Source organism: Carcharodon carcharias, chromosome 5 (genome assembly GCF_017639515.1).
Source record: "Carcharodon carcharias isolate sCarCar2 chromosome 5, sCarCar2.pri, whole genome shotgun sequence".
NCBI classification, from domain to species: Eukaryota; Metazoa; Chordata; class Chondrichthyes; order Lamniformes; family Lamnidae; genus Carcharodon; species Carcharodon carcharias.
The window spans coordinates 187,515,771-187,541,153 of NC_054471.1; the positions used below are offsets into that span (position 1 = coordinate 187,515,771).

General features: G+C 43.1%; 1 protein-coding gene across 5 annotated transcripts in view; it reads left to right on the forward strand.

Moving 5' to 3' along the window:
- Nucleotides 1-25,383, forward strand: part of wdr35 (WD repeat domain 35) — a 128,618-nt gene that overhangs the window by 38,395 nt on the left and 64,840 nt on the right. For all 5 annotated transcript variants that reach the window (XM_041188402.1, XM_041188403.1, XM_041188404.1 and 2 more), the window contains 5 exons: nucleotides 2,794-2,938; nucleotides 4,924-4,993; nucleotides 13,128-13,181; nucleotides 16,016-16,125; nucleotides 23,629-23,839. In XM_041188402.1, coding sequence (XP_041044336.1) covers nucleotides 2,794-2,938; nucleotides 4,924-4,993; nucleotides 13,128-13,181; nucleotides 16,016-16,125; nucleotides 23,629-23,839 — 590 coding nt within the window. The remainder of the gene's footprint in view (nucleotides 1-2,793; nucleotides 2,939-4,923; nucleotides 4,994-13,127; nucleotides 13,182-16,015; nucleotides 16,126-23,628; nucleotides 23,840-25,383) is intronic.

The following is a 25,383-nucleotide window of genomic DNA, read 5'->3' on the forward strand; positions in this document are numbered from 1 at the left end:
GGCCAATTATATTCTGCTGATGGGGTAACAGCATAAAGTTGCCTTCCTCCTTTCTTGATGTCTCACTTCGTTGGCATCCAAGAAGCCCTTCTGCTTGTTCTCCTTTTCCTTCCTCTAAATCCCAGATGTCCCAAAATAAGTTGGCCAGCAGAACAATCTTTGAGGAGAAGTTGCCTCCTCGGCCAAATGCACAGTAAGTTTCACAATGAAACTTTCTCCTTGAACTGATACAGTCCATGAAATAAAGGAGAGTCATGTGGAAGTGGGCACAAAGATCTCCTTTTATTGTGAATGTGATGAGAAGTTTTATAAATACAAGTTCATTCTTTTTTTTCTTCCTCAGGATTTAACATATTTATTATCTTTTCTCACTGCACATATCCTTCACACTCTTTAAAAAAATTAGTAATTCCTACTTTTTTTTGCCAATTTATTTCTTCCTGTAGACATTGCTTCACTGATCACACTTGTTTGTTGTGTGATTATACGTTCATATTTTTCCATTTTCCATATCTTGTGCTGATTACCACCTACCGCCCTCCCTCAGTTGGTAAATCAAGAACCCCCCCATGTTGATCACTACTTGGGAAGAAGCATTGAGGGTAGCAAGGGCACAGAATATACTCTGTGGGAGTCTTCAATGCCCATCACCAAGAGTGACTTGGTTGCAACACTACTGACTAAGCTGGCTGAGTCTTGAAGGACATAGATATCAGACAAGCCTGCGGAAGGCAGTGAGAGAACCAACATGAGATTAAAAACCTGCTTACCTACTTGCCCGATCTTCACCAATCTATCTATTGTAGGTTCATCTGTTCATGACCATTTGGTAGGAGTGACCACTGCACAATCCCTGTGGAGGGGAAATCCCTTCTTTACATTTAGGGCACCCTCCATCACAAGATTAGAAGTGGGGATGTTCACTGATTATTGTGCAATGTTCAGTTTCATTCACAACACTGATGCAGTCAGTGTTAGCATGCAGCAAAACATGGACTAAATTCACACAAGTTCATGCCACAAAACTGTCAGTCAGTTGCCATCCTCAAAAAGAGAATCTAACCATCACCTTTGACATTTCCCCCACCCACATCCTGGAGGCTGCCGTTGACCAGCCAAATACTGTGGCTACAAGAGCAGGTCAGAAGCTGAGATCTCTGCAAGTAACTCACTTCCTGACTCCCTGCAGCCTTTCCACCATTTACAAGGTACAAGTCAGAAGTGTGATGGTACTCTCCACTTGCTTGACTGCCTGCCCACCAACACCACTCAGGAAGTTTGACACCATTCAGGACAAAGCAGCCCTATGATCAGCACCCCCATCTACCACCTAAAACATTCACTCCCTCCACAACTGGCACACCATGACTGCAAGGTGTATGACCTATAAGATGCACTGCAGTAACTCTCAAAGGCTTATTCCAAAGCATCTCTCAAAACCCAGCCACTGAGAAGGACAAAGGCAACAGATGCGTGAGAAAACCACCATTTGTAATTTCCACTCAAAATAACACAGCATCCTTAGTTGGAAACATATTACTGTCCCTTCTTCATTGCTGGATCAAAATTCTATAATATTGTTATGGTTCATGAAGATGGCTCACCACCATCTTTTCAAGGCGATTAAGAATGGACAATAAATGTTGGCTTTGTCAGTGACACTCCCATCCCATGAATGTACTGAAGAAAAATCCATAGAATGCTTTTTCTATCCCTTTTATCTCTAGTTTTTAGTTTAAATATTTTATCACCAAAGGTGAATGTATTATTATACCATTGTTTCACATATATTTAGCTTTACTTGTATCCTAGAAATAGACTAAATTCTTTCTTAGTGAAATTATTTGAACAGATTTCCACAGAATTTTCAGGCCATTGCATTGGTTAAAAATACCCTAATGCTCTTTTTTTCCCCTTTTACTGTTCTTCTATAAATAGATGCAAACAATCTCAGCATTTATTTAATTTCATCAAATTTTTAAAAAAGACGTTAATTGCTTGATAAAAGCTAGGCTGTAAGACTTTTTGAAATATTTGCATTTAAAATGTTTTATTTATATTTAATATTTTGAAATTTTGTTATATTTCTGTTGCTAAATTATATCATTGCATTTTGCTACTTAGGAGTGATATTTCCTTCAAAGCGTACATGAACTTTTACAGAGAGAAAGTACATGCATTCATAGAGACCACTATTGCTTTTGTTGGCAATATCTCAGTGCTTCGTAGTGAATAAACTACTTTGAATTTCAGTTACTAAAGTACATATATGCAATAGCCATCTTTGTTACAGGGGGATCCCAGAAATGGATTGAAGGAGGACTGTTGGCCAGACATTGTGGAACTTTTTGTTCTTTAAATGGTTCTAAGGAATCTTTACTAATTTTGGTTTAGTGCGTTTTCCAAGGTTATTGTAACCATTACTAGATCATTGTACCTTTTAGGATATTGTGGCAAATGGTAATCGAATATGATTTATATTTTGCATTGCAGACTGTTTATGCATTCTACTTTTATATTTTGACATTAGCTCATGATGGACAGAGAGATAGTGACAGGATTGCTGAAGAAATGCTCAATACGATCTTGTGAATTTTTAATATGTTCGCAGTAAAATCTTCTGGAAAAATAATGTTATTAAAAATTTTCTATTTATGAAACATTAAACATGTACCAGGCAAAGCAAAATACAATGGTACTGGCGTTGCAACATTAGATTTATAATGGTTTTACTGCCAATTATTTTTGATTTGCTCTTAAACATATTAAATAAAGCTATTATTCTTGTTATAGATCCCTTATTTATAACCATGACAAAAACACACGTAATTGTGGCCTCTAAAGAAGCATTCTATACCTGGCAATATCGTGTAGCAAAGAAACTCACAGCAATGGAAATCAACCAGGTGGCACGAACAAGGAAAGAGGGGCGGGAGAGGTTAGTATTATCAATGGTTAGAGAAACAAAGTTTTAGCCAGAGTTACACGGGCTCAAAATGTTAACTATTTATTTCTCTCTCCGCAAGTGCTGCCAGACCAGCGTTTTCAGTTTTTATTTTATATCATGTAGTAGTAGTAGTAGTATTAATCATAAAGTTTTAACCAGCTTGACAGAAGGATGAGTGACTGTGACTGAGAAAGGCAACAACAGTCACAGTTCCCTTTTCTGACCAGTGCCCCTGCATGCATAATAGATGTTGACTTAAGGGCAGGATTGGGTTTGGCTGTGAATCCTGCTATGATTGCATTCTCTCTGCTGGCAATCACTATGCACATTCACGCACAAAGAAGGACCCCTTTTGGGGTTGAAGACCCCTGTGGAACTGTAGACCAGCGTGAACTTAGGAACATAGGTAATAGGAACAGGAGTAGGCCATTTTACCTTTCCAGCCTTCTCTGCCATTCACTTATATCATGACTGAACCCCCAACTCAACGCCATTTTCCTGCACTATCCCCATATCTCTTTACTATCTAGCACTCTGGGGTAGAAAAATCCAAAGATTCACCACGCTCTGAGTGAAGAATTTCCTTCTCATCTCAGGCCTAAATGGCCTATCTCTTATTCTGAGACTGTCCCCAGTTCTAGGCACCCCAGTCAGCGGGAAAATCCTTGCTGCATCTACCTTGTCGAGCCCTGTAAGAATTTTGTATGTTTCAATGAGATCGCCTCTCATTCTTCTAAACTCTAGAGAATACAAGCCCAGTCTTCTCGTAGGACAATCCCACCATCCCAGGAATCAGTCTGGTAAACCTTTGTTGCATTCCCTGTAAGGTAAATGTATCCTTCAGTAGGTAAGATCAAAACTTACGCAGTACTCTAGGTGCGGTCTCGCCAAGGCTCATACAATTGCAGCAACACATCTTTACTCTTGACTCAGATCCACTTGAAATAAAGGTCAATGTACCATTTGCATTCCTAATTGCTCGCTGCACCTGCATGTTAGCTTTCAGTGACTCATGAACAAGGACATCCGGGTCCCTTTGGACATCAACATTTCCCAATCTCTCACCATTTAAAAAGTACTCTTCATTACTGTTTCTCCAACCAAAGTGGATGAGTTCACGTTTTTCCACATTATATTCCATCTGCAATATTCTTGCCCACTCATTTAGCCTGTCTAAACCCCTTTGAAGCCTCTTTGCATCCTCCTCACAATTCATATTTGTACCTAGCTTTGTGCCATCAGCATGAGTTGGTGCCTTTAGCAGAGGAGTTGCATCTCTGTTTTTAAAATAAAATGAAGACCAAGCTCCGATCTTATTGTTAAATTCACTTTAATAGTATGTGCAAAATGCTTTAGGATCAGAGAATTATGATTCTACAAAGCAAGGTTGCCTATATTGTTTGTTGTCTCCTTTAGACAGAGCACTCAAGGCTTTCTTCAGAGTGAGCTTTCAATGCCACTTATCTGGGAAGAGATGTGTAAGATCATCTGATGCAAGATGGATGTCTCTCTTAGAGGCAATTTCTCAGTGCGATGTTTTCCATTTCTTCACCTTCCCCAACCACACCTCCACTACTCTTTCAGCCATGAGATGCAGAGAATTGCACTCTGTATTTGGATATTGAATTTCAATTAAATAATACATTTACTGGTCTCTTGTAAAATTAAATTTGATAAATGCTTTTTGGTTGATATTTTAATAGCTCAATGGAGGCTTAATAACCAAATTGATTATGATTGAAACATTCATACATTAATCCCATTTGAATTTAATTGTAATATAATGTCAGTGATTGATTAATGGAGTATTTTTTACTATTTATAAAATAGTATTTGCACCTTTGATATTTTGGTATTCTTGAATCTAATATTTTACCAAAACTAGGTGAAAATATTTTAGTATGTGGGTTTTTAAGTTGTTAGACAAAATTGCTTTCTAACAAAAAAAACTTGATTTTTATCTTTCCTGCTAACAGAATTTATCATGTTGATGATGAATCATCTGTTGGAGGAGACGGTACACTAGATTTCAGTAAAGCCTTTTCCGTAAGTGTTTCTTTTGTATTTAATGAAACAACTATGCATGTTTGTGTTGCTGATTTTTTTTCAGGAGATTGATAAATCCTGCAAAATACTTTACTAACCTGCTGCTTATATGCCCGTTGCCATTTTTATTTTCCATTTCTATGTCCCATCTTTGAAGGGGGAGCTTGATTATCATATTTAAATCAGACTCTTGCAGTATAATTGGGAGTCTGATTTAAATGTAGCAGCTGGAAAACCTGACAGTGAATTGAAAGCAAGATGTGTCAGCTGTAGTAGATCAGAACTTGTTTATTGTATTCCTTGTGTGCCGGGTGGAGTAAGAGTTCTTACCCTGGCCACTCGAGGAAGCCTTTGACCTCCATTCTACTTATGGTGACCTGTGCTCGTTACCACAATCAGTGATCTTTCCCTTCCCCTCTATTCTGTGATATGTAGCTGATCCATGGCCATCGATACAGAATTATAAATGCTAATTCAGAGTATTTGTTATGAAAGCTGTTCCTGAGTTAGGACGTCGAGCAAGGGAGGCTGTGCTGTAGAAATCCCTTGAGTCTGGATGAAGCCTCTGACGTACACCTTTTCTTCCAACACCACGGCCAGGATTTTACAGCCCCTCCACGGCATGTCTCCCCATGGTGGATGCGGCAAGTCATTAAAAACTCCATTCAGTTCAGCGAGACAGTAGTAACCCACCAGGCGGGAGGGGCAGTAAAATCCTGGCCCGTTTTGTCTATTCTTCAAGATCCAGAATCTCAGGAATTCTTAAGCAGTTAGATTAGGTGATCCCTCTGGTTCATGTCCTGTGTGCAACCTTTTCCTATATGGACATAGAAAAATGGATATATGTTAGAATAGGGGATTTATATTTTCAAAGTGCCCCATCCAGCAGCCACGTTATGTGAGCATGTGGCTTGCAGCACTTCGTATTGGTGTGAAATTCATTTGCTTTGACTTTTGGGCATGGGGGCTGCAAGTTGCAGCGTGTTCACGCTCATTGGAAACGAGGTAAGACACACATTTTGCCTACCCACCTCATTTCCCCGATAGTAGTGTGGCCACAAATGACAGCTGTACTGCTCCAGATTCCTTTGTGCCGCAGGCATCTTCTGTGCACTGCAGAGGGGTGAATAGCATTGTGAACAAACCATGTGCTCCAGACAGCCTTCCCTTTTTAAAGGTGCAGCCCTTATGAAAGGGAAGTTACAGGCTGTTGGATAATTGCATTTTGACACTGAGGGAGAAGGGGGCTGGCATACCAAGCAAATCTGAGGACTCTCCATTTCAGTGGCACCGAGAGAGGTAGAAGGCAGAAAGGAGGCCATGTTTCCAGTGATGGCCAGGGGGAGGGCTGGAAGCTCAAGGTTGAGCCTTCAAAGGGAATGGGAGCCCAGAATGTGGATCCCTGAACCTGGCAGCCCCATACATATTGATGACCTTACCTGTATGGTCAAAGTAAATGAATGTATCTGCAATTTATGGGTGGAATTTAATGCTTCCCGCAGGCAGGCTGGTGGGAAGATGATGGGGAGGTGGTGCATTTTTTGGGATGCGAAGGTGTGGCATGAAGACACTGTTGCCTTACCCATTCCCTGCTTCCCCCACCCAAGTAAGTCCAGGGTAGGAAGGGTTGAGGATAGGCTTCCCGCCCGGCGGCCAATTGATGCCACTTAAGAGTCACTTTAGAACCTCATTCTACTGCCACTGGTATACAGCCAATGGTGAACTGGGGCCTTGTCATGTGGGCAACCCACCAGGTAAACCCTGGCAGGCACCCCTGTGACTTGGGGAGGGCGATCCCTCCTACTTTGGCACCCTATGCCCAACAGAGACCCACGCCAGTGGCAAGGGCTGCCCATGCACGAAGAGTCCTACCTGGCTTTTAAGCTGACCCCTCCCCCCTGCCACTTTGCCAGCGCCACCCTGACTGGCCCCAGTGACCCTGCCTCACCCCCTACCTTTTTTCAGGGCTCCAGCGATGGTCCTACTCCTTGCCCCGGCTGCAGTACCAACAGCAGTGACCTCTCCTGGTTATGGAGAGCTGCCAGCCTTTGGCTGGTGGTGCATCAAGGTGGGACATCTGCCCTGAAGCCCTATTGCCAACCAGTGCCTGTTTGGAATTAAATTGGGTTGTTGGGATGTAGGGAATGGGCGTGGCAGGGTTGCCACCAGCCAAGGTTAAAATATTTTCTTTCAAGCGCCCTTTTTGAGGATAGAACTGCTCAGCTTAATTTTCTTGAGGGCTACTTTTTGATGTTCCAGAGGCTCCTTTTTCATTTTCACTAACCCCTTTATTAGGTGATGCAGCCACATAGTCCTTCTATATCTGTGTTGAATTTTGAAAAAAACAAAAAAACTGCGGATGCTGGAAATCCAAAACAAAAATAGAATTACCTGGAAAAACTCAGCAGGTCTGGCAGCATTGTTTTGAATTTTTGTTTTGAATTTTGAAAAGTTCAACAGGTTCACAGTTTGCGGACTATCACTGCTGCAATTTACACACACCATGTGTTGATGTTGATTCTTTTTCCATAGAAATAAAACTTTGAGCTACATTTGCAGTCCTTGATTACACTACCGCGCCCTACCCCCCCCCCACCACCCCCCCCCCCCCCACCCCCAACCACCACCACCCCCAGGTGGTGTTTTAAACTACTAATTTATAAATGCTTTTGTGCACAATATTACAAAGCTGCAAGCCAGGAGAACTGACCTTTTCGCTGCTGGCCATGAAGACATTCTCGTTATAGGGGGCTCCCCTGGGGCAGCTCCTGGCCTTGTTACTGACGGATTCTTAGGCCTCTCTAAGACTCTTTCCTCCTGATTTTGGCTACATTAGAGATGGCGGCAGCCAAAAGGCTGCTGGAGGTCCTGCTCCCAGCCCCTGCTCTGGCTTTTTGGCTGCCATCTCCCTCCACTTTTTTTTTTAATTTTTCTGCTCCTTCTCCTTGACCTCCCAGAGGAGGTCAAACAGGTTGGACTCATCTTCCAGCAGCAGGTTGAAGTGATTTGGTGATGGCATAGCTGAGAGATGGCAGCGAGATCAACCAGAATAATTGTTCCATGATCTCCAATCACAGATTCCCTCCCTCCTGGCGAGCCCCGCCATCCTAAAAATTCAGACCATGAATTCTTTCCCTCCCATGCTCACTGCTCCAGCCCCTCCAATCACAGGTTCCTCCCTCCCACTCTTCCTGCTCCTCCAAAGACAGCATCTGTGATTGGTGGAGAAGCAAGGGTGGGAAGGAGGGAATTTGTGACTCAGTCCTCGCTATCATCCCCACCAACTTTGGCTGCCTCGTAGCCATTTTACACTCAAATGAGAGGTGATTGGCAATAGGCGGGACTCCCGCACTTCAGTGGCCGGAAGAGGAACTGCACGGTACTGCTTGAAATGAAGTCCAGGGAACCGGAGACCCAGGTATGTGTCTGGGGTCCCAGGGCGGGGAAGGTAGGGAAGGCCCAGGGGGATTGCGACAGTGGTGATTGTGATCTCCGGGGATAGGGCGGGGTGGGGTTTCCCCCACGGAGCTTCAATCCACCCGTCAGCATAAAAATTGAGGCTGGGTGGGAAACGGCCCTTAAGTAGCCATTAATTGGCCTCTGAAAGGTTCTCAATTGGGGAAAGGGCAGGCTTCCTGTCCGAGGCCTTGCCCACTCCAGCATAAAATTGTCGGGAGGTTGGGGTGGGTGGGAACCTGGAGGGAATCCTGTTCCTGCACTTTTATGCTACAGCTCCCCCCCCCCCGCCCCCCCCAACTAAAAAGCTGCCTGGTGGAGCATAAAATTCTGGCTCATGTTTGAAAGAGTAGCTCCTCACAGATTCTGTCCCTCCTACCCTCACTGCTCCTCCAAAAGCATCTCTGCATTATTTTCCCGCTCTCACTGTGTTTGCACTTTTAACTGTTCAGCCCTGTTTGGGTTACAGAGGAGGCAGAGGTTAGAGCTAATATGTATGAGGCTGTCTTTCCTCTTTAATATTTAGAATTTTTGCTCCCGTCTTTGACTTTTCACAGGCTATTTTGGAACTTTTAAGGGTGAATTTGCCCCCTCCCGCCCAATGTATTTTGAGCCTTATCACTGGCCCTTTAGCCAGTGGACAGGCCCACTGCCTTGACCACATCTCTCATCCACTACATCACACACAAATTGAAGGGAAGGAGGAACGTGGGAGAATTGCAATCACCTGGGAAGTGGTATTGAGCAAATTGTTGAGGCTGCGGGCTGACAAATCCTTAGGTCTGGATGAACTTCACCCTAAGGTCTTGAAAGAAATAGCTAGTGAGATAGTTGATGCATTGACTTTAATTTTCCAAAATTCCCTAGGTTTGGGGAAGGTTCTATTAGATTGGAAAATGTAACAAATGTTACTCCTTTATTCAAAAAGGGAGGGAGTCAAAGCAGGAAACTACAAGCCAGTTAGCCTAACATCTGTCTTAGGGAAAATGTTGGAAGCTATTTGCTATTATTAAAGATGTTTTAGCAGGGCAGTTAGAAAAATTCAAGCCAATCAGGCAGAGTCAAATGGTTTTGTAAAAGGAAAATCATGTCTAACCAATTCATTGGAGTTCTTTGCAGGATTCACATGGGCTGTGGTTGAAGGGGAACCAGTGGATGTACTGTACTTAGATTTCCAGAAGGCATTTGATAAAGTGCCCCCTCAAAGGTTATCGCGGAAAATAAAAGCTAATGGTGTGGCATGGATAGAAGATTGACTAGCTAACAAGAAGTGAGAGTTTGCATAAATGGGTCTTTTTCCGGCTGGCAGGATGTAACAAGTGGTCTGTCACAGGGATCAGTGCTGGGGCCTCAATTTTTTACAATTTATATAAATGACTTAGATGAAGGGACTGAAGGTATGGTTGCTAAATTTGCTGACGCCAAAGATAGGTAGGAAAGTAAATTGTGAATAGGACATAAGGAGGCTACAAAGGGACATAGGTTAAGTGAGTGAGCAAAGATCTGACAAAACGAGTATAATGTGGGCAAATGTGAAATTGTCCATTTTGGCAGGAAGACTAAAAAATAAGCTTATTGTCAAAATAATGAGAGATTGCAGAGTTCTGTGATTCAGAGGGATCTGGGTGTCCTAGTGCATGAATCACAAAAGGCTGATATGCAGGTACAGCAAATAATTAGGAAAGCTAATAAAATGTTATCATTTATTGTGAGGGAAATTGACTACAAAAGTAGGGAAGTTGTGCTTCAGTTGTACAGGGCACTGATGAGACCACACCTGGAATACTGTGTACAGTACTTGTTTCCTTATTTTAAGGCAAGATGTAAATATATTAGAAGCAGTGCAGAGACGGTTTACTAGGCTCATACCAGGGATGGGCGGGTTGCCTTATGAGGAAAGGTTGGGCAGGTTAGGGTGGTATCCGCTTGAAATCAGAAGAGTAAGAGCTGACTTGATTGAAACCTTTAGATCCTGAGGGGCCTTGACAGAGTGGATGTGGAGAGGATGTTTTCCCTTATGGAAGATTCTAGAACTAGGGGTCACTGTTTAAAAATGTGTTGCTCATTCAAGGCTGAGATGAGAATTTTTTCTCTCCAAGGGTTGCGAGTCTTTGCTCCCACCGCCTCTTTCGGAAGAGTTCCAGAGTCTTTGAATATTTTTAAGGCAGAGCAAGATAGACTCTTGATTAACAAGGGGTTGAATGTGCGATTGAGGTTACAATCAGATCAGCCATGATTTTATTGAATGATGGAGCAGGCTCGAGGGGCTGAGTGGCTTACTCCTCCTAATTCGGATGTTCACATACCTCAATGCACCACAGCTCTGTGACTCACCCAGCAGCCCACTCTGACATTCACAATTCATCCTGAACGTCCTTACACTACAATTCACCCACAAATGCCTTCCAATCGTGCCAGTCACAAACATGCCTCTACATGCCTCCACAAACTTAGTTATTCAACTATGGCAGGAATTTCACCCTGACACGCAGTCACTGACATTCTGCCCTGCCTCTTGCAAGAGAAGATGGCACACAACAGGAGAGAGGCCCAGAGGGCCAGCTGAGGACCATCAAGAATCCATCCTGTCAGCACCCTCGGGGAGATGGCTTTCCGAGTAATGGGCACTAATGTCACAGATGATTAATGCCAGCGGTATCCAGTGCTGTCGAGGCCATGCTGGATGATGGTAAGTTGCTGCCTTATGCATCTTCTCTACTCATCTTGAAAGATGCCATGAAATGGAAACTGCTGATAGTGAACCATGGACCTTCTGCTTTCCTCCTCACCCTCCTTATGCTTTTGTGCTTTCAGAGAGTTCAGAACTGCCAGCTGTTCAGCCACTGTGGCCTCAGGTGGAAAGGTGAGAGAAAGAGCACGCCTGAGGAAGAAGCATCATCACTTGACCTAACACTCAGACACCAACTCAGATATTGGCACCGTGTGAACATTAGAAGCTAGTTTAGAGTCGGGAACTTCACATTGTGAGTCATTGGGCACAAGTGGGCTGCATCCAGGACAGGGGATTGGTCAGCTTGTGTTTGAGCTCATGAGAAGATAAGGTAACAAATGAGCTCTGCTGCAGGGGAATCGGATGAGGACTAAAGAAAAATGCTGAAGACATTGCACACCAGGATGCTTAAAAGGCCGATTAAATAGTCTGAAGCTACTGGCTGCTTGAGGGCATACTACAAAGCAAACTGCACCCTCACCAATGAAAGTCAGGAACCTTTCACCAGTCATGCTACAGTGACTGGGATAGCACTATGCAGGAGCACCAGGTAAGGGCACTTGCAAAACAGGTACGAAGGAGGATTCACAGGGGATTTATTTTATTTTGTATTGCTGGATAAAGCTGTTGAGTGAAGGTTTTTGCTGCTGACCTTTAAGTGATATTGACCAAGAGGATTTGTCATGGGTATCCAAAATGGGTGTATTATTAAGGAATGGCAGGCTTCGGGAAGTTGCCTTTAACTGAAGAAAAGCCCCACAATGCGGTCCCATGTGCTCTGTCCAGCTGCATGTGTGGATGTCATCATCTCATCCTCGTCATCGCTGTCCTCCTCCTGCTCTTTCTCCTCCTATTTCCATTTATCCTTCCAAGGTGGCCTTCAGATCCCTGGAGGTAGTGGCTAGGCCTTAATAGCTTTGACACATTGCTGATCTTGCTTGCTCCTGCCAGTAAGGATCTAGAAAAAAAGGGTGATGGTGATCATTACAGCCACTGGAAAGGTCACCCTCATCCTGTCTTGAGGCTCCAGGTTATCATGAAGGAGGTAGAGCAGCTCTCTTTTCGGAGCTTAGCTTCCTAGGACACTACTCCTGGCTCATTACAATGTGGAAGCGGTGCTCCCAAAGAAACCCTTTTGGCTTCTTTAAAAAAGGCCTCCTTCTCCTGCCTCCTTACAGAGGCTCTGCTCCCTGCCTCCACCCCTGCAAGGCCTGCTCAAGTGGCATTTCAAATACAGCCCCACCCATATCTATGCAAGGAAATGTTACTTTCTGCCTTTGTGGTCAGCCAAAACTGCAAATTCATCCACTCACCATAATGCTTCCCCCAATTTTACACGGGCACAAGTAAGTCGAAAGTACCTTGGCTGCAACATGTCAAGTGGCGCTTTTAACAGTGCCAGAGTGTCCCAGTGCTTGTTATTTCAAAGGTAAATAAGGAAGCTGTTGTCTGCACATTCATTGACCAATTTTGATATCCTGGTCTGTTAGCATCAGTAACATCATGATCACCCATATTCAGCAGGTTGTGGTACACACACAGGGCACCCTTGTGTGTTACTCGAGTTGAGTTATGCCATGCAGCTGGACAGGAAGATGCAGTGGTTCCTTGCATGCTGGAAGTTATCAGGTAGCTCCTCCTTGCACGATTTTTGTGCCCTTAGTAATTGTTCTATGCCACATTTAATGGGTGATGGGGTTAACACTTTGATATGAGATGAATATAGAGTGCACTTGTGAAATAACTTGATTGCATATGCTCTTTAATACTTGGATAGATTTTGAAGCTTTCAGTCTTGTATTAGAAACCATCTAATTCTGTATTTTGGGGTTGGAGGAGTGGGTGTGGGATTAGAGACATGACATTTTTTATGCGTTGTTTAATTTCAAATGGGGCTAGAGCGGGGTTCACATTTCATTTTGTACTCTTGTGTTTTTCTTCCCTTAGACAACAAAGGATCCGATCTGCTGCATCACTGCATCTGATAAAATATTGATTGTGGTAACTCCATTTGTTCATTTAACTTAGAAGTACCTGTTTAATTTAAGATTATTTTGATTAATATTTTGCTTTGAGAGGTTTATTAATATATTTGCACGGATGTCAGTGTGGACTAACTTCACAGCTCTGTTGCTGGATGAGGCTTTTGCATTCCGACGGTTGATTCCTGTTTTCTGGGTGCCAACCAACCTACTAAAGCTCCAATATGATAGGTACGAAGCGTGCACACATTTCTGGCTGGAGCTATGTGGCCCAACATAAAGGAAAGCTGCTGGCAACAGGAACACATGTTGGCAGTATTAAGAGTGAAGAATAAGTCAAATAAATTAGGGTTCTGCACTTCTTAAAGGACCAGTTACAGATTTTCAATGACTTCCATGCTTCACTTGCCACATGTTGAACTCTCACGGCACAATGTGGTGCTAATTGGCAGGAAGGCTTCTATGCTTACTTGAATGGGGAGTCAGCATATTCTACTGCTGCTACTTTGTTAGATTTAAAAGTCTTTCACCAGACTGAGACACATGTACCCAGCTTGCAACATTCTAGTAGTTCTGACTCAATTTGGAGTGTTTCATGGGCTTTTTTCAAATTGGTGCCTGTTAGTAGCACTGTAACCCTCCATGTTTTTACCTAGGCCTATAGCTTGAACTTAGAAGAATCCTTTTAGCAATTTTAGTTGATATATGTTGCCAGATGTATCTGTTTATTCAACACAAGGATCTCCCTCTTTTTATGGCAGATACTGCTGGATTAATCTCCAGTGGTGTGTGGAGGATGCTAATTGAAGAAAAATTATCCACATGTGGGCTGGTCTTCATTCTTTGACCTTCACACATCCACTTAACCATCTTCTCAGGCCTTGCACAGAATTCACATAATATTATCCTCTTAGCCTCTTTATATTATTGCATTCTGGAGTCTTATACTATTGCAGGGGGAGAGATTCTCATGTGAGTTGCAAATATTTTGGATTAATTCTTCCACAGAAATTGCATGGTGCATTGGCGCAAGTTTTTTTTAAAAAGGCTAGTGTGGAACTATATGGCTAAATGAAATACTAATGTCTTACGGTTGTCTCACTAAAGAAACAATTTATCAGCCGATAATAAACACCACAAACCCACTGTGTTCAGAACTGTCTGGTACCTTTTTGGCTGTGGAGATTAACAAAAGAGGCAGCGATACCAGAGGCAGTGAGGTCCAGAAAATCTCACAAGTGAGTTGGAATACAGGACAGAAGTTAGAAGTTATTTTTTAAATTAAACAAGATGAACTCTTAATGTGTAAAAGCAAGTTGTGCTGATTGAATTAAGTAAATCTTATCAAAACTGGTGCCCTGTATCTTCAAAAAAGGAACACTTACATTTATACAGTGCCTTTCATGATGACTGGACATCCCAAAGTGCTTTACAGTCAGTGAAATACTTTTGAAGTGTAGTCATTGTTGTAATATAGGAAATGTGGCAGTTACTGCACTGGAGTGCCAACCTACATTGTTGTGCTCATGGCCTGGAGTGGGATGCAACTGCTGACTCAAAGGTGAAAGTGCTACCAGCTGATGCTGTTCACTTGCTATGAAATAAAAGTTCAATGATTCATATGCGGCTTTATCTTATCAAGTGTTTTATCGGTCTGCCTTTAAAAAGATTGAAGAAAGGCATGTGCAAAAGCACAAAATCCTGTTAAGATCATTGGGGAATTTTTTTTTAGGCTATTCTATAGCTTGATATCAGGCCACTTACTGGAGTCACTACTTAGGTTGTACCCAAGAGAATATCTAAGATAAGGACCTGAACTTGTCCGCTAACACTGGCTGGTTGTTGCATCAAAATGTTACAATGAGCTGGTGCTTTTCACGTGGCTTACGCCTATTTCCAATTCCAAAACGTGGTCCGATTTTTCCGGTGTCTTAGCTCATCTGCAACTGAAACCCCCAATCATGCCTTTGTTACCTTGAGCCTAGACTATTCCAATGCACTCTTGCCTCGTCTCCCACATTCTACCTTCCATAAACTTGTAGCCGTCCAACACTCAGCTGCACATGTCTTAACTCACAGCAAGCCAGGTTTTCCGATCACCCCTGTGCTCACCAACCTATATTAGCACCCGGTCAAACAATGTCTTGACTTTACAATTCTCATCCATGTTTTCAAATCCCTTCATGGCCTTACCCCGCCCTCCTGTGTAATTTCTTCCAGCCCCGCAACCCTACGAGATATCTGTACTCTAATTCCAGCCTTGAACTGATTATAATTGCTCCACAATGTTTTCAGTTGTCTAGACCCCAAACTGGAATTCCCTCCCTACACCTCACTAACTCTCTATCTCCCACTCCTCCTTTAAGGCACCTCTTAAAACCTACCTCTTTGTCCAAGGTTTTGGTCACCTGAACTAATATTTCCTTTTGTGGTTCGGTGTCATACTTTGTTCTATAATACTACTGTGAAGTACCTTGGACATTTCATTACGTTAAAGGTGCTATATAAATATAAGTTGTAGTAAGTTGAACACAGTGCAACTTAGCCCAACTCCAGCAATGTGTAAAGGATGCCTCATAAATGAAGACTAAAGAAGATCCACCACAAACTACAGAATCTTTGTTTCAATTACGTGCACCTCTTTTCTGGTAATTTTGATCATAGGAATGAGCCTTCATTTCTCGAGCTTTTCTGGTTATGTGGGTAGGTGGGGTATGGTTGGTGGCAAGAGATAGTCTATAACTTAAAATTAATAATACCAAGCATGCTAATGAGAATATTGGCGATAAAAAGTTTTTGGAAAATTTTGACCAATTATGTGCAAAATGAGTTACATTGATTTGTATTTTGTAGGGTCGAGAATCAGGGAAAATTCAGAAATATAGTTTACCAAATGTTAGCCTGATGCAGAAGTATCTGTTCAACTGCAGAAGTTATCAGTTGTCGCTGAACTGTAATTCCAGGTGAGGTATTTTCGTAAAGTAACAAAACATGGAATTCTGTTTTTCTTAAATATCTTTTTCTGTAAATAGATGCTCATTGAATCCAAATTAGTTATACATTTCTATATGTAGGGCTGCCACTGTGAGAAGTGCTACCATTATAATCTCAAATGGCAGAAAGGATAAATAAGCTGGATATCTTTTTATTTATTCATCCATGAATATAGGCATTGCTGGCAAGGACAACAATGAAGGCACAGTAATATATTTCCAAGTAAGATAGAAGGTGAACTTGGAGGGGAACTTGCAGTGAACCTGTCAGTGTTGCTATGTGCCTCCTGCCTTTGTTCTAGGTGGCAGAAGTTGTGTGTTTGAAAGGTGCTGCTGAAGGAACTTTGTCAAGTTGCTACAGTGGATCTTTGTAAATGGTGCACACTGCTGTCACTGTGTGCAGGTGATAGAGGGAGTGAATATTTAAGATGGTGCAAGGAGTGCCTATCAAGGGGCAGGTTTGTTCTTGATGCAGTTGAGTTTCTTGTTGGAGCTAGATTCATCTAGGCAAATGGAGAGTATTCCATCACACTCCTGACTTGTGCCTTATAGATAGCGAACAGGTTTAGGGATTCTGACGATGAGCTACTCACTGCAGAATTCTTAGCCTCTGATCTACTCTTGTAGCCACAGTATGTGGCTGGTCCAGTAAGTCTCTGGTCAATGGTAACCTCTCAGGATGTTGATAATGGTTGGTTGGGTTGGGGGAAGGATTTAATGATGGATTAACAATGTCATTGAACATGAAGGGGAGGTGGTTGGATTCTCTCTTGTTGGATATGGTCATTGCCTGGCACTTGTGAATATTGCTTGCCATTTATCAGCCCAAGCCTGAACATTGTTCAGATCTTGCTGCATGCAGGTATAGACTGCCTCATTATCTGAGAAATTGTGAATGGAATTGAACACTGCAATCTTCAGTGAATATCCCCATTTCTAATCTTATGCTGGAGGGAAGGTCATTGATGAAGCAGCAGAAGATTTTTAAGCCTAGGACACTGCCCTGAGAAACTCCAGCAGTGGTATCCTGGGTATAATAAAGAAACAAAGATGGGGCGTGAATGGCTTTACCACAGCCATCTGAATGCAACATGAAGGGATAGAGAAAGAAACAAGCCAGCAAAAAGGACCTCAAAAAAAAAAGAACGAGGTGGAGGCAGAGGCTATGATCGAAGGTTGTTGAACTCCATTGAGTCCAGAAGGCTAGCGAATGCCAAGAAGAGCTTGGCCTAAGCTTCATTGAAACATTGTAGCAGGCCATGGAGAGAAACATCAGAGCGGGAGCAAGGTGAAGAATTAAAATGACAGGCGATAGGAAACTCGGGTTCACGCCTGCGGAGTGAATGGAGGTCATGTCAGCTTGTTTCTCTCTTCATGGTGCATTCAGATGGCTGCTGTATAGCCATTCATGCCTCATCTTTGTATATTTATTATACCTATCACCAGTCTGTTTGGCTTTTGCATCATGAAAACATTTGTTAATCTTTCCTGCCCACCACCCTATCACAGAGCTTCCATTTTTTTCTTCTTGCCCCGTCTCCACTTCTACTGGTTCATAAACTCCTACATTTCTATTTTTCTTCAGTTCATATTAAAGGTAATCACCCTGAAAAGTTAACTCAGTTTCTTGCCATAGATGCTGCTTGACTTGCTGAGTATTTCAAGCATTTTTGTATTTAATTCATTTAAATGGACTTGATTGGATATAATGGCAGTCTTAAGCTTGCTGTAGAAATATCCAGTGATAATCATTCCTTTTAATGGAGACTGCTTATTGTTATGATGTGGCAGGTGATATGTGCCAGGTGGACCAAATCCACAAGGGAAATTTGGCCACGCTATCACAACACTTTTGCAATTTATATTTATTATGAGAAGGCTTATGCACTGAATTCAGAAGAATTGAGTTCACTAACACCTTTAGTGTTGTAAAGTTAAGCTAAAACATTTATTAACAAAAGAAAAAAAAATAAACACACACACAAGGTTGCAATTACATGGTTAATTAGTCTTAACAGTTTCCAAAGTTCTTAATTAAACAAGCTTCCTACTACACACCCCCTTTAGGGCAACAGTCCAAAATAGATTTGAAATTATAAAATCAACCCAGCAAGGACACCGCAGAATCCACTTGACAGTGCGAGTGTTTGTGATACAACTTTAGTTAGTAGACAACAGACTTCTGCTAAAGTGGCTGAAGGCTTTTCCCCAAGGACTGCTTTCAGCAAAGGACTCAGTTTCATACCCTTACGCCCTCACCTCAATGAATTCCGGGCTTGGCGTGATGCTGAACTCTTCTGCCGCCTTCGTCTCTGTGTTCGCTCCTTTGGGCAGGAGTCCTCTTCCCATTCTACGGATCCTTTCACTCGCCTCTAGTATCCTCCCTCCAACTGGACCCCTCCCTCTGGCCTCTTACCTGCTCTTGATCTTTTCATTGAGAACTGTTGGCGTGACATCGGTCCTCTGAATTTCTCTTCTCCTCTCACCCACTCCAACCTGTCTCCTTCTGAACTTGCTGCACTCCGTTCTCTCAGGTCCAACCCTGTCTTTGTTATCAAACCTGCCAACAAGGCTGTTGTTGTCTGGCGTACTGACCTCTACCTCGCAGAGGCTGAGCGCCAACTCGCAGACACTTCCTCCTACCTCCCCCTGGGATGATAACCCTGCCACTGAACATCAAAACATTGTTTCCAGGACTGTCACTGACCTCATCTCCTCCGGAGATCTTCCCTCCACAGCTTCCATCCTTATAGTCTCCCAACCTCAGACAGCCCACTTCTACCTCCTCCCCAAAATCCACAAACAGGACTGTCCCGGTAGACCGACCTTGTCGGCCTGTTCCTGCCCTATGGAACTCATTTCTTCCTATCTTGACTCCGTTCTCTCTCCCCTTCTCCAGGCTCTTCCCACCTACATCTGCGATTCCTCTGATGCCCTACATCATATCAACAATTTCCAGTTCCTTGGCCCTGACCGCCTTCCACTCACCATGGATGTCCAATCCCTCTACGCCTCCATCCCCCACCAGGATGGTCTGAGGGCTCTCTGCTTCTTCCTTGAACAGAGACCCGAACAATCCCCATCCACCACTACTCTCCTCTGTTTGGTTGAACTTGCTCTCTCACTGAACAATTTCTCCTTAAACTCGTCCCACTTCCTCCAAATAAAAGGTGTGGTTATGGGTACCCGCATGGACCCCAGTTATGCCTGTCTCTTTATGGGATATGTAGAACATTCCTTGTTCCAGCCCTACTCAGGCTCCCTCCCACAGCTCTTTCTCCGGTGCATCGATGACTGTTTCAGTGCTGCTTCATGCTCTCGTCTGGACCTGGAAAAATTTATTAATTTTACTTCCAATTTCCATCACTTTCACATGGTCCATCACTGACACTTCCCTTCCCTTCGTTGACCTCTCTGTCTCAATTTCTGGTTATAGACTGTCCACCAATATTCATTACAAGCCCACTGACTCCCACAGCTACCTCAACTACAGCTCCTCACACCCCGCTTCCTGTAAGGACTCCATCCCATTCTCTCAGTTCCTTCGCCTCCGTCGCATTTGTTCTGATAATGCCACTTTCCAAAACAATTCCTCTGACATGTCTTCCTTCTTTCTTAACTGAGGTTTTCCACCCACGGTGGTTGACAGGACACTCAACTCTGTCCGACCCATCTCCTGCACCTCTGCCCTCACACCTTCCTCTCCCTCCCAGAACCATGATAGGGTCTCCCTTGTCCTCACTTTCACCCCACCAGCCTCCACATTCAAAGGATCATCCTCCGCCATTTCCTCCAACTCCAGCATGATGCCACTATCAAACACATCTTCCCTTCACCCCCAGTGTCGGCATTCTGTAGGGATCGTTCCCTCCGGGACACCCTGGCCCGCTCCTCCATCACACCAACACCTCAACCCCCTCCCACGCCACCTTCCCATGCAATTGCAGAAGGTGCAACACCTGCCCCTTTACTTCCCCCCCCCCTCCTCACCGACCAAGGGCCCAAACACCCCTGCAAGTGAAGCAGTTCTTCACTTGCACTTCCCTCAATTTGGTCTACTGCATTTGCTGCTCCCAATGCGGTTTCCTCTACATTGGAGAGACCAAACGCAGACTGGGTGACCGCTTTGCAGAACACTTGGCCTGTCTGCAAGCGTGACCCAGACCTTGTCGCTTGCTATTTCAACACTCCACCCTGCTCTCATGTCCACATGTCCATCCTTGGCCTGCTGCAATGTTCCAGTGAAGCTGAACGCAAACTAGAGGAACAGCCCCTCATCTTCCGACTAGGCACTTTACAGCCTTCCGGATTGGATATTGAGTTCAACAACTTTAGATCATGAACTCTCTCCTCCATCCCCACCCCCTTTCCGATCCCCCTTTTTCCAATAATTTATATATATTTTTCTTTTCCCACCTATTTCCATTATTTTTAATTTGTTTTATCTCTACCTTTTAGCCTATTTCGATCCCTTCCCCTGACCCCACCCCCACTAGGGCTGTCTGTACCTTGCTTGTCCTGCATTCTACCCTTGATGTCACCATTAGCACATATCTTAGCTAATATCACCACCGTCAACACCTCTTTGTTCTTTTGTCTATGGCATCTTTTGGCAATCTCCATCTATCACTGGCCCTCTATCCAGCTCTACCTGTCCCACCCCCCCTTAAATCAGCTTATATTTTCACCTCTTCTATTTTTCCTTAGTTCTGATGAAGAGTCATTCGGACTCAAAACGTTAACTGTGTTCCTCTCCGCAGATGCTGTCAGACCTGCTGAGTTTTTCCAGGTATTTTTGTTTTTGTTTTGGATTTCCAGCAGCCGCATTTTTTTGCTTTTATCTAATTTAATTAAATCAGTCACACAGATGACCATAAACCCGCAATAATATTATGAAAAATATGATAGTTTCATGACATTATGGCCATTACTGGAGATAAAAATAATTATCTGAACAGAAAATGGTAGAAATGCTCAGCTGGTCAGGCAGCACCTGTGGGGAGAAAAACAGAATAAATGTTTACGGTTGATGGCCATTTATCACAGCTGGAAAACAATAGAAACGTAATGTGTTTTTAAACAAGTACAGAGGCTAGAAAAGGAATAGAGAGAAAGAACAAAAGTGAAAGTCTGATGGGATGGAAGGCAAAATAAATTAAATGACAAAAGGGCTGAGTAAAAGCAATATGCTGTGCTGGAAATCTGAAATAAGAACAGATAATGCTGGAAATATTCAGCAGGTCTGGTAGCATCTGTGGATAGAAACACAGCCAATGGGCAGAATTTTTAGTTTGGCATGCGGGTGCACGCCTGACCCGATCGGACGCGAAATTCACCCTGCGCACACATGATATTTTGGTCAGCGGGCGCGCAAGTGTTGGAAGTGCGCCCACCAGCAATTAAGAGGACAATTAAAGTTATTAAAGTTCTAATTGTCCCTGATTTTATGTGGCCCATTCAACCTTACTGTCAGCGGACAGGAGAATCTGCCACATGGACTTTGCATTTTTGAGGAAATCTCATCCAAGGGCGGGATGAGGTTTCTGGTATTAAATGAAAGAAAAATAAAAATCTATGGACAGAATTTTTAACATGTATATGTTCAGGTGACTGATTGTGATGCTTGGACTTTTTTTTACTGATTTTAAAAACTTTATTTGATTGTTTTGAAGTCTTCAGCTCTATGCCTTCAGGGAGCTTTTCATTCAGCGCTCGCCCGTGCCCATACTTACATCAGCGCCCACCCTCCAACCTGCTCCACCCCAGCAGCACTGAGCCAACATGAAATTGCGGTCGGGGGCTGATCGCGTTCAGTGGTCTGTTCCCCGGCCGATCCTGGGCCCGCACTCACCTGCGGACCTAAAAATTCAAGCCAGTGTTTCAGCTCTGTCAGAAAAGGTCACAGACTTGAAAGGTTTACTCTGTTTCTCTTTCCACAGATGCTGTCAGACCTGCTGAGTATTTCCAGAATTTTCTGTTATATTTCAGATCTTCAGCCTCTGCAGTACTTTCCTTTTGGAATAACCTTTCCTGTTGTCAGAACTGATGATGATAGTGCAAGTTGCATTCTGATGGGAGATTGTTGACCTGAAACATTTGGCCAGATTTTTGCTACAGAGGTGGGTTGCTGAAGTTGGGAAATTTCCTGACTTGACAGACCCGCCTTGGCAGAAAGTGTCCCATCAGATCCATTTTTATTTGGGGGGAGAGGTTGTGGGTGGGAGCTGTCACTCCCAGAAGCAGATTGGAGACAACTGTAAGGGAGGTTGAGTGCTGAGGTGGGTTGGTTAAAAGGCCTTTCCTCAGTTCTCTGGGGCTTTGTCCCAGTTGTTGCATTACTTTTTAGGACCGCTAGCCCTTACCCCTCATACCCCTTCACAACCCAACCCCCCCCACAGCCACTTCCCACGCCACCTCTTTTGCCTGATCCCAAGCTGGTGCCAACTCATAGCCCTTTTAGACCTCATGCCAGCCCACCAACCATCCTTGGCCCTTACACCCAGTACCTTGCCCAGAGTTGGCAGAAAGGGTGTATCACCATGGGCAGACCTCAGGAGCCATGTTGAGATGAAATAAAATAAAGTTCTAAAAATGTAAATCAGCCTTCACTATAATGAAAGGAGCTCCCATTCATGGATGCCCATTCAGTCCTTTAAAATCTTCTCAAGTGGCTAATGTCTTAGATAAACAAACTTTTATTTGTAACCCTACATCAGAAGACATCTAATCATTTAATAACCTCTTCGAGTTGTCAGTCAGACTGTTAACTTTGAAATCCCCATGCTGAAATAATTCTAGCTTTTGGAAGTTTGCCAGGCATTCAAAAAGAGCCCTTGGGGAAATGTAAACAAACTGCTATTGTAACTGCTAGAAGAATTTTTGTTTACCTCTTTCAGACACCGGCAGCCTGTTTTTATAAGTTTAAAGAGGGTGTAGTTAAAAAATAAATCTTCATATCATGACAGTTATACAGATATTATCTACCCTTCACTGGCCTGTGCATCTACTCCATAAATTCATGACTTTTGCACTGTGGGCCAAGTCCCTTGCAGCAGCCAATATGTGGTCTGTTTGAACTCAGCACTGACTTCAAATTGTCCTGCTAACTTTGAGTTTCCCTCATGTGTGATTCATGTCCCGCCCACTTACCTCTACTGCCAAAAATGGGATCTGTCAGAAATGGGAGCAGGACTTCCAAAACGGGTCCTATATGCTATTTTGGATGCTCTGCGGTGTCATCGAGGCTCTGTGAAAATCCAGCTCACTAAATCTGTTTCTAACTCCACAGATGTTGCCTAAGCTGCTGAGTATTTCCAGCATCTTTTGCTTTTATTTCACATTTGCAGTATTTTGCTTTTGCACACACAATGTCTAGTTAGAATCAATTAAGACATTTACACTAGGTAATATGAACAAATTAAACCATATTCAGTGGAAGTACTAACAAAGTATCTTTTTGTATTATCCATCTAGCCGCCTTGCCATCATTGATATTGCAGGTATCCTGACGTTTTTTGACCTTGAGACAAGAATAATGGACAGTACAGGGCAGCAAGTGGTGGGTGAACAGCTGAAATTTGAGCGTAAAGATGTCTGGGATATGAAGTGGGCAAATGACAATCCAGATTTGTTTGCCATGATGGAGAAGACAAGGATGTATGTTTTTAGAAACTTGGATCCTGAGGTGAGGTTTGCATATTTCTTGAATTAAAACTAACATGGTATTTCAAGAAACAAAAACAGAAAATGTTGGATACATTCATCAGGTCAGGCAGCATCAATGGGGAGGACAGAAGAGTTATTGTTTTGGTGTGAAATCTGTGTTAAAGGATTTCAGATAAACAACATTTTTAAAAGGGTGGAAAGGACATGTGAATGGTTGAAGAGATGGGGATGAGGCAGATAGAAATCAAAGTTTGAAAAACTAGTAGGCAACAGCATCCTGGGAGAAACAAGTCAGGTTTAACATTGGGTTCAGACCTATCCACTTAAACAGCAATCCTTCCCCTTCCCCCAACCCAACATCCTGCCTCAAAAACGCCAACACACCCAATTCCACACCACCAGCACTTGCTGCTACAAAAAGTATGGGAGCCAACGCTTAAAGTGAATAGACAGACCAGAGGACTGCAAACCTCCTAAAGCTGTTCCATGAACCTGCATTAAACTTTGAGACAGTGTAAATGGCAAAGACATATCTGTCAGAGTGGGTATGGGACAGAAAACTAAAGTGGCAGGGATATGGAGCTCGGGGTCACATTTGTGAAAAAAACAAAACTGCTTGACTAAAGAACAGTTGCGCAGTAGAGGGGGCAGAATTGAGAGCAGTGAATACAGTATATTTGGAAGAATACAGTATATTTGGAAGAATACAGTATATTTGGAAGAATACAAATTGTTACCTTAACCTGGAAACAGTATTTGGGGCCCTGATCAGTAGCACAACAGTATGAATGGGCAGGTATTGTATGTCTTTCACTTACATGGGGAGTAGCCAAGGGAACAGGGGTTAGGTGGGAGGTGTGGTGAAAGAGTGAATTAGGGTGTTTTTTTTTTTTTCATTCATGGCATATGCGCTTTACTGGCTGGACCAGTATTTTTTGCCCATCCCTAGTTGCCCTTGAGAAGGTGGTGGTGAACTGCCTTCTTGAACCACTGTAGTCCATGTGGTGTAGGTACGCCCATAGTGTCACAGAACGAATGACAATTCTTGCTTGTTTATTTATTGAAACTTGAGCCCTGATTTTTAACCTGGAAATTGAACGGTGGTTTGTATGCTGGGCAAATCCTCTTCTGTCATCTTCTAATTTGCTCACCTGCTACATGTACTAGTTACTGAGGCTGCTATTGCTTGTGTTGTGTCAAATCAAACTGGCAATAATGGCACCATAATAAACTGTAGGAGCTTAATGAGGGTTGGTAAGCCAAAAAAAATTCTCGTAAAGAAGTAATCTGGCAAAGTTGCTGCCAGCCGGGGTAGGTTAAAGCCACAACTTACGTTTTGAAAACGGGTTTATTTGGAAAGTCTGATGTGCATTTTAGTTTTATGATATTTACCGTAGTGGTGCTCTTTAGCTATAAATTTTCATTGATATATTTGAGAACATGATGTAGTTTTGGAGCTCATGCTTGTATTCGTTTGTAATGGAGATAGTGTTGAATACTGTACAGTAAGTTTTACTTTGAAACCAGTGTTGTGCCACAGTCGTTTTTTTATGCTTTTAATGC